General features: G+C 35.5%; 1 protein-coding gene across 2 annotated transcripts in view; it reads right to left on the bottom strand.

Moving 5' to 3' along the window:
- The window catches only part of LOC115876081 (nuclear receptor corepressor 1), a 224,823-nt gene that overhangs the window by 153,686 nt on the left and 58,017 nt on the right, over positions 1–13,120 (bottom strand). The window contains exon 1 of one of the 2 annotated variants that reach the window (XM_030891773.1): positions 11,028–11,138. The exons of the other annotated variant lie outside the window; for it this stretch is intronic. Coding sequence (XP_030747633.1) covers positions 11,028–11,044 — 17 coding nt within the window. The 5' untranslated portion in view covers positions 11,045–11,138. Of the gene's footprint in view, positions 1–11,027; positions 11,139–13,120 lie in introns of those variants that run through there. 2 annotated transcript variants of the gene reach the window in all.

Genomic DNA, 13,120 nt, shown 5'->3' with positions numbered 1-13,120 from the left:
TGCTGTAAAACGGAACAACGTGAAGGCACTGTCATGATAAGGAGTTTAAACTTGGAACCGATGAACAGTGGACGACGACACAATTGAGGAAAGATCAAATGGAAGATCCAGACATCGGAGCAATACTACGGCTCAAGGAAGGTAACGGCGAGAGACCACCGTGGCAGGATATTGCGGACAGAGGGCTCGTTTTCAAAGCTCTCTGGGCTCAGTGGAATTCACTGGTTATTGAGAATGGATTGTTAAAGCGCACATGGGAAAGTGCGGATGGCAGCACAGTAACAACTCAGTTACTGGTACCAAGGAAGAAAGTTACCCAGGTATTGGAAGAAATTCACGGTGGTAAAACTGGAGCCCATCTTGGGGTAAACAAGACCTTGAGCAAGCTGAGAGATCGCTTTTACTGGGTGGATTATTGCGAAGATGTCAAGAAATGGTGTCGACAATGTAAAATTTGTGCAGCCAGCCAAGGACCAAGCACTCGATCTAGGGGAAAAATGAAACAATATAACGTTGGACTGCCATTCGAAAGAATCGCTGTTGACATTGCAGGCCCATTCCCTGAAACGCACAAGGGCAACAAGTACGTTTTAGTGGCGATGGATTATTTCAGTAAATGGCCAGAAGTTTTTGCCATTCCAAACCAAGAAGCATCGACTGTAGCTGAAGTATTAGTCAATAATGTCTTCAGTAGATTTGGAATTCCCTTAGAGCTTCACACTGACCAAGGAAGGAACTTCGAGTCAAGACTGTTCCAGAAGATGTGTGATCTGCTTGGTATTCACAAGACTAGGACAACAGCTTTACATCCGCAGTCTGATGGGATGGTCGAAAGATTCAATAAGACCATTGAAGAACACCTCTCGAAAATGGTGGCCGAACATCAAAGAGATTGGGATCAACACATACCGCTGTTCCTAATGGCGTATAGAAGTGCAGTTCACAACACCACCGGACTTTCACCATCGAAGATTTTATTTGGTCGAGAATTACGGTTGCCTTGTGACTTGGTGTTCGGATCACCAGACGACGGCACCACAAATGTAGAGGACTACGCGGATGAACTGAAGGAAAGGTTAATGGAAATTCATAAGGCCGTAAGAAGTAAGATTACGCTAGCCAGTGACCGGATGAAAGCTCGTTACGACCTCAGAGCCAATTCTACGGGATTTCAACAGGACGATATGGTATGGTTATATAACCCACAGCGCAAGAAAGGGAGGTCCCCAAAGTTAACTCCAGCATGGGAAGGTCCTTATACAGTCATCAAGAGGATAAATGATGTTGTGTACCGGATTCAACGCAGCCCTAGAAGTAAGATGAAAGTAGTTCATCTGGATCGATTGAAGAGATACCAGACAGGAAACCTTGATCGGGACGATCAAATTTGAGAAGGGGGCAATGTCAAGAAAAATGGCGTATCCGCCAGAAATTAAAAATGTATTACTGGTTGCCTGCACAACCGCAACGTATCCGCCAGAAATTAAAAAGACTTTTCAGGCGCCATCTTTTAGTCACGTCGAGAAGTAAGGGAATCAGACAATGGAATTGTCTGGTATGACGAAGTACGCTTTCCGAGAATTGGGGAAATTTCGAGAAGCAGTCAATAGAGTATATAAGCCGGAGCCATCGACAACTGAGACAGTTTTTGAAATTTGAATATACCGCGTGGAAATTGAAAATCGGACAATTTGGTGAAGGAATCTTATAAATAGTTAGTTTGTTGTGTGTTATAAGTTAGTAATTGTGTATAAAGTAAAAAAATAAATTCGTTAAGTATTTTATCGTGAGTTTAAATTAGTGGACCCACGGAATCCGTAACAATATTATATATTTGCTTGTCGGAAGTAATTGCTGAGTTTTGGAAAACCAACCCTCAACGACGAATGATCCTCCACCTAGACAATGCAAATACCCACACAGCTCGAAAAACAATTGAGTTTTTAAAGCAAGAAAACATCGAATTGTTGGGCCATTCTCCTTACAGTCCAAAGTCCCGACCTAAGTCCTAACGACTTTTTTTTACTTTTCCTAAAAATAAGAATCAATTGCGTGGTTACAGGTTCCCAGAAGATGATGCAGCCAGCGCCTTCAAAAACGCTATTTTGAAGGCACCAACAATCGAGTGGAACAACTGCTTTCAGAATTGGTTCCAGCGGATGCAAAAATGCACTTCACAATAGTGTTTAAAAGTTATCTACTGTTATTTTTTCTATCTCTATGCGCAAAATATAAAAGACAACCCTCGTATCATCGTTGTTATCCTACAATTACAATAAATGTCCGTATTTTAGCAACTTTTGAAAAACATGAATAAATTTTATATCGGCAAAAACGAGCTTTCAAAAAATTAAAATGCAAAAACCATAGAAAAAAGTGTGTGATAATACGGGCCATAACGAAGAGCCATATCCTAAAAATTTGCAATACCGAACCGAACGCAATAATGAGGAATATTAAAAACAATGACGGACCAGAGAACGCCATTACTTGAAATTTCCATTTTCCAAACGAGATTTTATATTTATTCGGCCCCGCTTTGTTTGATACGGGCGCCCAAAGCAAAAAACGTAATAAATGGACAAAAAGGATTTAAATTTACATGCCATGTTATATTTAATTAACGAATGCAAAGGGACGAAGTGAATTTAATATCAAGCGGAATTTGAACGAGGCATTCTGGAGTTTTTATTGTTTAAAGAGACTTTTATTCGCTGATCAGATTTTTTGGTAGATATGAGTTTGCAATTATTTAAAAATGTGACACATAATATAATATGCTGCTGAGTATACACAGGTTATAATAGTGTAAACGTACCCATTCGTGAGGAGTGTTAAAGTGATAAAGAATACCATTCCTTAACAATTCCACCCCTGGATCATTATCTTCTAAACCTTATACCTACATAATAAGGGCTGGCAAAGGTTAGTCTTGGGTCGAGATTTCCGTATGTAAGAAGAGTACAATGCTTTTATAATGTACTGAACAAAGAGGGAACAGTAAACTGCCAAACGTATGAAATAAACCGAGAAACTGTGCACATCGCTAAGAGAGTACCTCTGTCAGTACTTCTTTAAGTAATGGAGAAAGGTGTACATCATGCGTTCAGCTTCACGATTTAATTACGTCTCGTGATACTTTATTTGTTTATTTATTAACGAGTCGTTGTAATTTTCCCAATAGCTTGAAAATTTTTAAGTGCAAGTGAGAAACACTTTTTTGGTAAAAATAAGTGGAATTGAGTTGGTGTTCGACAGTTGTCGCGCTATTAGAACTCTGAATTCAAAAATCGATATCTCAAAATCTATTAAAAATAACTGATTGTAGTTTTTCAAAAACTTTCTTCGCAGACAGTATGCAAAAATCTTTATAAATAAAATGCTACACGATTGCTGAAAACTGCTATGCAATAAAAGTAAATGGATGGGTTGTTTAAATTTTAGAATGGAAAAAACAACCTTATCGAATTTTTCTTATGAAAACATATTGTAAATGATCCGAACTTCAAAAGTGTGATCCGATCTTCTTAAAATGATGGCGTGTTATGTGTAAAAAAGTTGAGTTTTTAAATTATCGCAATTACTGACGTTTTCTCGTTATTTCAGATGCTCAGGAACATATCTAATGATTTTATCTAGTTACCTTTTCGAAAAAAAAGTCTTAAAAATATGCGGTTTGCGATCGTGATTTTACTTTACTTGATAGGAAAAGGCGTACCGGCAACTACGCAACAGCACACTGTCGCATTCCTCTCACTCCGACTTAATAAGATCCCTATGCGATTTACTTCCACACATGTAAATACCGACCCAAAAGTAACAGTTGCCGGCAAGCACGGTATATCCGTGTTTGGTATATTTAATTTTTTTTTGAAACAAGAATTGAAACAAGAAAATATAAAATTGAAACAAGAAAATATAAAAGTTATTTTGTGAAAGTGTAGTTTATTTTAATAAATATCTTTTCTCATTTTTTAATGTATGTAGCTATATTTTAATTAAGTATTTCTTTAGATTAAATTTCTCATTTTGATAGTCAATTCTGGTACCCCAGGATTTGAAAACGGGTTCCCGATCCCGAAAATTGGAAATCCTAGCGCTAACTCATCAGCTACCTTTTTTTTCGATGAACTGACTTTATAAATGGGTAGGTAGGTACATTCATTTCATGGTGTTGAAACTTACATTATTACTACTTTAACTAAACTGAACTCAAGTAAATTTCCCCTGGTTAATTGCTATTTGTTAATATTCATAATAACAAATTATTAAAAAATTATATTCAATTTATTAAGATTTTAATTTTCAGTAGATACTCTAAAGTATGTCCCCGGATTGTCTTTACAAGAGGAAAAACTTTTTTTATTATTGAAATGTTTGCTTGTTGATTTTTAGAACCTTCAGGAATTTTAGGAAAATTCAACCATATTTTCATGTTTTTTTTTAATTTTCTCTAAAACGGTACGGATTGGAAAAGTATAAACCGGATTAATGATTTTAGAACAAACAAATGTTTTTCTGAAGAATGCATTTTTCTCAAAATGTCAATAATAAAAAAAGTTTTTCCTCTTGTAAAGACAATCCGGGGACTGCATATTTCTGGCGATGATCGATCTTTCAGAAAAATCTCTTGTTATCCATTCAATTCGTTGTTTTTTAAATAAACTATTCTAAAAAGAAATTAATTATAATTCTCCACGGTTTCAAATATACAATTTAGTAGTAATACCACGTCCCACTCTGTTAAAAACCCCGTAGGCGTTACAAACCACAGTTATACACCAGCAGTATTATCTCAGATCGCCATAAAAACAAACTTCACCTCTCCAGGCATTTTTAGTTTCACCACTGGGAGGGGGTAAATAAAATGAATCGCTTATTTTTAATTCCACTAGGTTGCCACCGGTCGTGTTCAAGGTTAGCGATCTTAGAGAAAGATTTTTCTGTGAAATAATCAAAAATACTAGTAACATAAATTCATGGCCAAACATCTACGCTCTTGGCAAATATTCGTTCGTACGTTCTCCTTTAAGAACTTTAAAACACGGGTCCGCCCAGTCCATTTCCTTTAAGGTAATCATTCCTGAAGTCGGAGGAAACTACGGCACGTATGGCAACTGCGCAATAAGTGACACGCTCGGTCTGAAATGGGCGGCGAGCGAGGTTGCCACGCCGACGTTCCCTGCCGTCACGACTCGCGCCGTTGTCAGATTGTGCAGACGGCGCAACGCGGACGTCCTACAAGGGCGGTTGACCGCTGGAAAACATGGGTGCGCAGAGGGGGAGAGGGGGGAGAACGCGAGACCGAACGAGATGGAAATAGATGGAAAAGGACGGTCGGCGATGAGCAAGCACAAAATGTTGAATCAAGTGTAGTTGTTTTTTGTTTGTTGTCGTCTGTCTCCTTCTAGCCGTGTAGCTGCGCCCGTCACATTACTATCCGAGACTCGAAAACAGTTGGGCGAGTTGCGAGCTTAATCTGGCGTCAGTGTAGTTTGGCCAAGCAGACAGTGTGTACGGTGTATCTCCGCAGCTACACATATAACTAGTTCTCGATTGTATCAGAATTTGAATTAATTTAACGCGAAGACACAAAATTATAAAAAAAAAACAGCTAATGCTATGCTTGACTGGTTTGTACTCATTTTAAGCAATCAACGGCAGTAGGTATTTTAGTGCTGCTAAATTTTACAAATTAACCTCATACATAAAACAATAATTCAACCACATATTTTCGTGTTACACACCATATTGCCTAACTTTAAAAATATCGAATATTCTATCGAAACAAGCTACATCTTGCTATACCAAAGCCGCCAGTATACTAGCCGGATAGTATGGCCAGCAGTGCCAGTACTACGCTTCAGGGCCCTATTGTTACCTGGAAATTGTGAGTCCAAAATATTCATTTAAGGCTGAGTCTAATATGCCCTCCCCCTAGAATGTACACCCCTGCGACCTTTGACGTGGTACACAAGAACTGTACCTCTAGGCTATTAACTCGGCCTAACGTTAGGTATTATAAAAACACCAGAGATTTACAAGATACCTCATAAAAAGTATCTGAAATACAAGTTACAAGATACTTCTAGGCAAAGTATTTGCTTAAAATAAATACTTTTAGTAAAAGAAAATATTTGTTGAAAGACTTTTTACTTTTAGAAAAGAATAAAAATGCTAATAATTTTTTAAATGTTTATTTGGCTATTTTAGGTTTAATCTTAATCTTATATCTGTTCTGTATTTCAAATTCTTGTATCTGAAACAAGTTACATCTCTGAAAAACACAATATAGATCGATGTTTTCGAACAACTCTATAACATACATTTCTATCTGTGATAGCAAAAGAAAAATACATATTCTATAAAAAAAATATATAACCAAGGACATATGTATATAAATAACCAAGTAAATAATCAGTCTGCATCTTAAAAAAACAATTTAACCATAGAAAAGGCTCAGAAGATACTTTTAATGTAATTGCCACAAAAATCTGAATCAGTCTAAAACCTACTTTCACCACGACACAAGAGATTTGAGAAAAAAACAAATTGTTTTTAAAGCATGGAGGGTTAAACCACCATTGTTTTCTGAATTAATTAATTAAACTAAAACGTTTAAAACAGCAGCTACACTGTACAATATTTAGCAGATTCTTCCTAACAGTAATTAAAACATACATGTACTTCTCATTGTAAACATTTTAATCCATCACATCCATGCACGATCAAATTCTTGTTTAAATTAAAACAACTAAATACGACAGAATACTCTTGGGATTAGCACATGCCTAGTACTTTATTATTTTGTAAATGCAATATAAAAAGTTTTATATATTCTAAACTTAACAATCCAAGAAGTATCTCTACTAAACTACCAACTTTTGAGCAACATAATTTGAACTTTCCTTTATCAGATACTTGATAAATGATTTACAACCGTGTGAAAAAACAATTATTAAAATATTCTATAATATAGGTAACATACTAGAAAAAATATGTATGTGTATGCATAGTTAAACAAACAAAATGATCAACGATGATAAAGCACCCAAATAAATGTACAATGCAAAATGGCAACATCTATTTTCAGGCAGCCGGCAACGCCGCGAGAAAGGCCTGACCTAGCTAGCGAAACAACGGGCCCGAGCCGCATTGCCATATTTATACGGTGCGACGTTGCCGCATCTCGCGCCCATGAATCGAGAGCGAACGGTGCGGCGAGACGGGTTTGTTGTTTTTATCCAGGGCGGCGCTGTTGCCAAAGTTCGGCACTTTTGCCAATCGCGAGGGGCGTATAGTCAGCGTTGCTGGTTCGAGAACTTTAAACATTTATAACCGCACCGCAGAATATTATTTTAGTCAGAATTTTAAGCTTTAATCCATAATTAGCTGATTCATAAATTATTAGTACGGATGGTTTCTAAATATTTAAATATTATAAATGTGTGAGAGAATAAATTGAGATCGTGTTATTATTTTCGCATAAATATTTCATTATAATACACAGAAAAAATGTAGTTCTAATTATAAGGTATTATATGATGAATGCACTGATCAACAGCGAATATAAGAGAAATACAAAAAATTGTAATAAATATTTATGTTACAATCTTATTTACTTCATACATAATTTCGATATTTTATACATAATAACTTCCACTAACTAGAACTTAAACAGGCTTATATTAAAGTCAATAGGGACAAAGAAATAGTAATGGCCGCTTTTTGAGATATTGAAGGAGCATTCAATAATCTCTCAGGTACTGCAATCTGAAGAAGAAATGCCAGAACTCGCCAGCCAAAGAATATTATGTGGGTGCGACAGCCTGGCCAATGTGCGGTTCTCGGTAATAGGCAATGATAGGCCAATGCCAGAGAGCTACATGGAGGGTCCAGTCTCCAAGTTGCTAAACTTTGTGAAAACAATAGCTTTGTTCCAACGCAGAAATTAGGACCGTTCTAGAACGGTTATTGGTATCGCCGGGATGGAATTTGTGCGCATGTGTCGACTAGGGCAGTTCTGTTACGATACCAAAATTAGACACTTAAAGCACGGTCAAAGACGTAGACGTAAACGTATCGTTTGACATGTACGCTTGCGCAGTGAGAAATTCACTTGCGTTTACGGATACGTGATACGTATGTTTACGTACGTACAAAACGCAAACGCATCGAGCCGAAGGAGTTTCGATTTTCACCCGAATGATGCCGAACGTACAAATACACAAACAACTCGTTTCCACAACTGGCTAGTAATTAAGTTATTTCATAAATTTTGGGGCCAGTGTAACAGAACTGGGCCTATTTTATTACAATAAATTAGTATGAAAATATTAAGCATTATAATCAACTCATTTTGGAATCTATTTAATTAAATGCTAGTTCTTAGCCAAAATCCATATGAGGATTCTAAAAGATGGAATCTAATAAATAATCATAAAACTGTCTCTGTTTTCCAATATTTTTTTATTACGAAGAGCATTTTAAGTTGTAAGGACTACCTTCTGTAATAAAATAATTTCCATTTATAATTTTCTTCATGTTTCAAACTTTTATAAATTTAATGTGGAATCATTGGAATAATAGATATCCATTTTCAGTTTTAAAATTAAATAAATTGTTTCACAAAATAATTTAGAATTACAAATGTACCATTTGCGTTACGTACGTCAAAATACTTGCTTTAACTCTTGTACACGACAACGCAACGACAGACGTAACGTAGGTTTCTGTGTTACGTGTCGAGAGATACGTATACGTATTGTGCCTTGCTTTAACTGTCTATTAAATGCTGCCATTGTTGGAACGGTTTGGGAACCGATTTTAGAATTCGCTGTGGCGCCTTAAGCTTGATTTTCATGCATCCGTTGTCCGACGATACGTTGATACGATATTAGTTTCATTGGTTGTATTTAAAGGCTTCGATTGGATAACCGTTTCTAACCAATCGAAGTCTTTAAATTCAACCAATAAAATTAATATCGTATCATCGTATCGTCGGACAACGGATGCATGAAAATCAAGCTTTACGCTGGAATCCATTGCATAACCTTACTTTTTGTTATTGTTATTGGTTAGATAGATTTCTTTATACGATTTATATTATCTAAAGGATTCAAAATAAGTAATATACCGTATGATCGAAAAAAAACGGCGTTAGCGATGGCTATGAAATGAAGATCGCTGTCATTTTTTATATGTAAAATTATATGGAAAATGGCATTGATAATCATTTCCAAACCAACTGGACGCCGTTCTTTCTCGATCGTACGGTATTTACGTGCTTTAATTATACACTATAAGACATTTTTTAATAAATTCGGAGGGAGATTTATTTGTACGTTTGAATCATTCGTTCAAATCATTTTCGCTGGTATCCAACAAAGACTCGATATCACTGTCCCCTTCGTCACTCATCATAGTTCAAAAATAGAGAAATATTTAAAATACATGCACGATAAACATCAAATAACACTTTAAGCTTCAAAACATCGTCAAAACAACAGATAAATAAACTGTCAAAATTAAAAAGAGAAATGGCTAAAGGCATTTAAAGTCCAGAAAAAATCAATAATCTGCTCACTCACACACACTCTTAATGCACAGGTCAGTCCCTATGATTCTTGCTTTCAAGCTGGTATCGAAATTACGGCCCCGGCCCGGAATCGATTCACTAACGGTGACAACTCTTGTTGGAACGCAAAAGTTATCGTTTACTAAACGATTCTCTCGTGGCTGGAACTCTTTCTCCACTGCGCAGAAGCGTTACCGTACCAAATACGGTTCTCTCCGTCGTTGGAACGAACCTAATGTAACTTAAGGATCAGAAGAGGACCACAATAGATCTGAAAAGCTCGCAGTGGATCAGACCGATAGCCACCTCGAGAAATATAATCTAATTGGAATATTTTTCGCTATGCTTTTTGTTGAATTCCGACTCATGATAAAATAACAAACTTGTTTTACAGAATCGCTTTATTTATTTAAACAAAAATGGTTAGCTAGGTAGAACGACAATGTCAAGAAAGGCAATATCTACATATACCCTAACACAGCTTCCCAAATATTGTAAATTATACATGTATTGTATAGAGCATGACATTGTAAAAATATTGGCGTTGAAACATACGAGTTACTCATAAAAACTGAAATAAACTAAACCGTAAAAAATAGCATTTGAAGTGTGACAGGGGAAGGCCGGCGCGTATCATAAAACAGAGAATAAATAATGCAATCTGGCAACGAGGCGTCCGGTTCCTCGTCAGATAAAACATTTATTTCACTTTTTATTGGCCATGATCTCCGCGGGCCGGAGTAGAGAGAGAGCCGTTCTACGGAGCTGAATCTGATGATTGTTTCCAAAGTCCTTCGGCACAATTATCACGCTTATGTATCGCGTCCATTGTCTGCGACTTGCGATGCGTAAGGAAAGGTAATATTTTCCTCATTTTTGGGACCATGTCTTTTAGTAGATATTCAAATATGTAGTTCCTTAAACTGATTACATCAAATTCGGATGATCGTAAAAGTTAATTGTACGTAACATGAGATTAGTCAGTAACATTAATTCACGAATTACCAAAAAAAAAACAATGAATTATTTTCTGTAAAATACCCAACATTATTAAATTAAACAGGTTGGCTCGTAATTTGACGTTAGCCGCCGTATTGCGCGTCATCGTGGTGGTACTCAGCAGTTTTCAGCTTGTTTTCAAATAAATTGTTTTCCGTGTATTAAGTGCATTAGACATTTTTTAGTTTTAGTGTACTTAAAACTGACTAGATATTTTTTTAAAATTTATTTACTTATCAAATTTTCCTTAGAAATAGAGATCATTCCTCCCTATAACAGCCTATAATGTTCAGTATTGTTTTTGATGAGTGATGTATGATAAATAATTTCGATAAGGTTTCTATATTTTAACATGGTAAAAAGCTAAAACCGAGGCTAAAACTATTTTTTTTCGAATACGAGTATTGACTATTGCTTAAAAATGTTAAAAAATTAAATATTAAAAACTTACCCCGTTGTAACACCCATGAGTACTTCGGATCGCCCAAAAAAAAATGTTTTTGCAGTTTTAAGTAACAAAGTTTTATATTTCACAAACACCTCTTGTATTGGAAATTAACACACACGTATAGTCTACTAAACTCTAGTTTTTATAGATACCGGTAACATAGCTTAAAGTTCATAAACACGTTTTGTATTGAAAATTAACAAGTTTATTCTTCTAAATTCCTATATCGATACCGGTAACATGGTTTGTATAGTTCACAAACAAGTTTTGTATTGGAAATTAATATACACCTTTTCTACAAAACTCTAGTTTGTATAGATACCGGTAACATTGCTTTTAAAGTTCATAAACACGTTTTGTATTAAAAATTAACAAGTCTATTCTTCTAAATTGCTATATAGATACCGGTAACATGGTTTTTATAGTTCACAAACAAGTTTTGTATTAGACATTAACACACACGTCTATTCTACTAAACTCTAGTTTGTATAGATACCGGTATCATAGTTTTTAAAGTTCCTAAACACGTTTTGTATAGAAAATTAACAAGTCTATTCTTCTAAATTCCGATATAGATACCGGTAACATGGTTTTTATAGTTCACAAACAAGTTTTGTATTGGAAATTAATATACAGGTCTATTTTACTAAACTCTAGTTTGTATAGATATACCGGTAACATGATTTTTAAAGTTCATAAACACGTTTTGTATTGAAAATCAACTATAGATAGTCAAATATAGTCAATTCTTTTAAACCTATTGTTTGTATAGATCCAGATAACATAGTTTCTATAGATCACAACATGTTTTGTATTGAAAATCAATACGTCTATCCGTTTTCGAGATAAATTCTTCAATAACCAAATCATTAAAATTTGGAATTTCTTGTATCATTTTTTTCTCAATAGATAACATTGCGAGGGCAGTTAATCTATCCTCGCCCATTGTACTTCTAAGAAAGGTATTTATCCGTTTCAATGTTGAGAAACAACGATCCGCTTCTACGGTGACCATAGGCATCGTAACGATTGCTTGTAGAACTTTAAACGTCTCAGAGAAATCTATTTCCAAATGATTCTCAATCAAAAATTTAAATAAGAGAACTGCTCCTGAAACTTCTTTAAAATCTTCTGTTTTGTATATTATTTCTAGTTCTGCCCTTAATTTATTCCTATTTAAAAATGGAAACTTTACAATTGCCGAATCTAAGTGTTGAACGGGAAAATTTGCCGAAAAGTTATCAAATTTTTCAACCGAAAATAGGTGTGCAATTTCCAAATGGCCAGTGAACGAATATCTTCTTAGGATTTCGGAGAGTATAGCGTCACATACTTCTATGGCTTGCGCAGTCGAAGAATCGGGAGATTGACCCTCTTCAGCCTTAATCGATTGAATTGCCGTATATATGTCATGTTCGTGAGAAGGTTCTTCTTCCATCTTCATTCTTTTCTTAACCTGACTGTCATGAACGTGTTCTAACTCAATTTCACCAACAGTATACATGTTATTTCGTTCATTCTGAATATTTTGACCAAAGTCACTAATGCATTTACTAACGGTTTTAGAATTAATAGCTGTCTGCAGTTGTGAGTCTAAGTTATTAACGTGAGGTGTAATACGATGAAATACTGACAACCAAAAAATAAACTTAGTCTCAGTCAATAATCTTAAAAATGCTCCTGCCTTCATAATGGTTTCGGATTGTCGGGATGTGTATAGTAATGTTTCCATACACTCTATAAGACTTTCCCTGTTTTCATATACCGTATTAATGGTTCCCATTTTGAAGTCCCACGTTGGTGCAGTTGCTCTTGGAGCACTATTTCTAACCACTTCATCTAATATAGCAATTCTGTGTGGAGAATTTGAGAAAAAACAGGCAATCTCACTCAATTCGGCAAAAAATATACGCGCACTCGTATTTAAGCTTGATGCCCGAGACATTACTAAGTTTAATTCGTTAGCGTAACAATGAATGTAATGGGCGTATGTATATTTATCTTTAATAAGTTTTTGCACACTATTCATGATGCTTGCTCCGTCATAGCTTTGAGAAATCAACTGATAAGGATTTGTTAAAACACGATTTAATTGA

This window comes from Sitophilus oryzae, unplaced genomic scaffold (assembly GCF_002938485.1).
Source record: "Sitophilus oryzae breed Bouriz unplaced genomic scaffold, Soryzae_2.0 scaffold_1396_pilon_pilon, whole genome shotgun sequence".
In the NCBI taxonomy this organism is placed as follows: domain Eukaryota; kingdom Metazoa; phylum Arthropoda; class Insecta; order Coleoptera; family Curculionidae; genus Sitophilus; species Sitophilus oryzae.
Note: the sequence above shows the minus strand (reverse complement) of the source record. Positions and strands in the feature narration are given on the sequence as shown.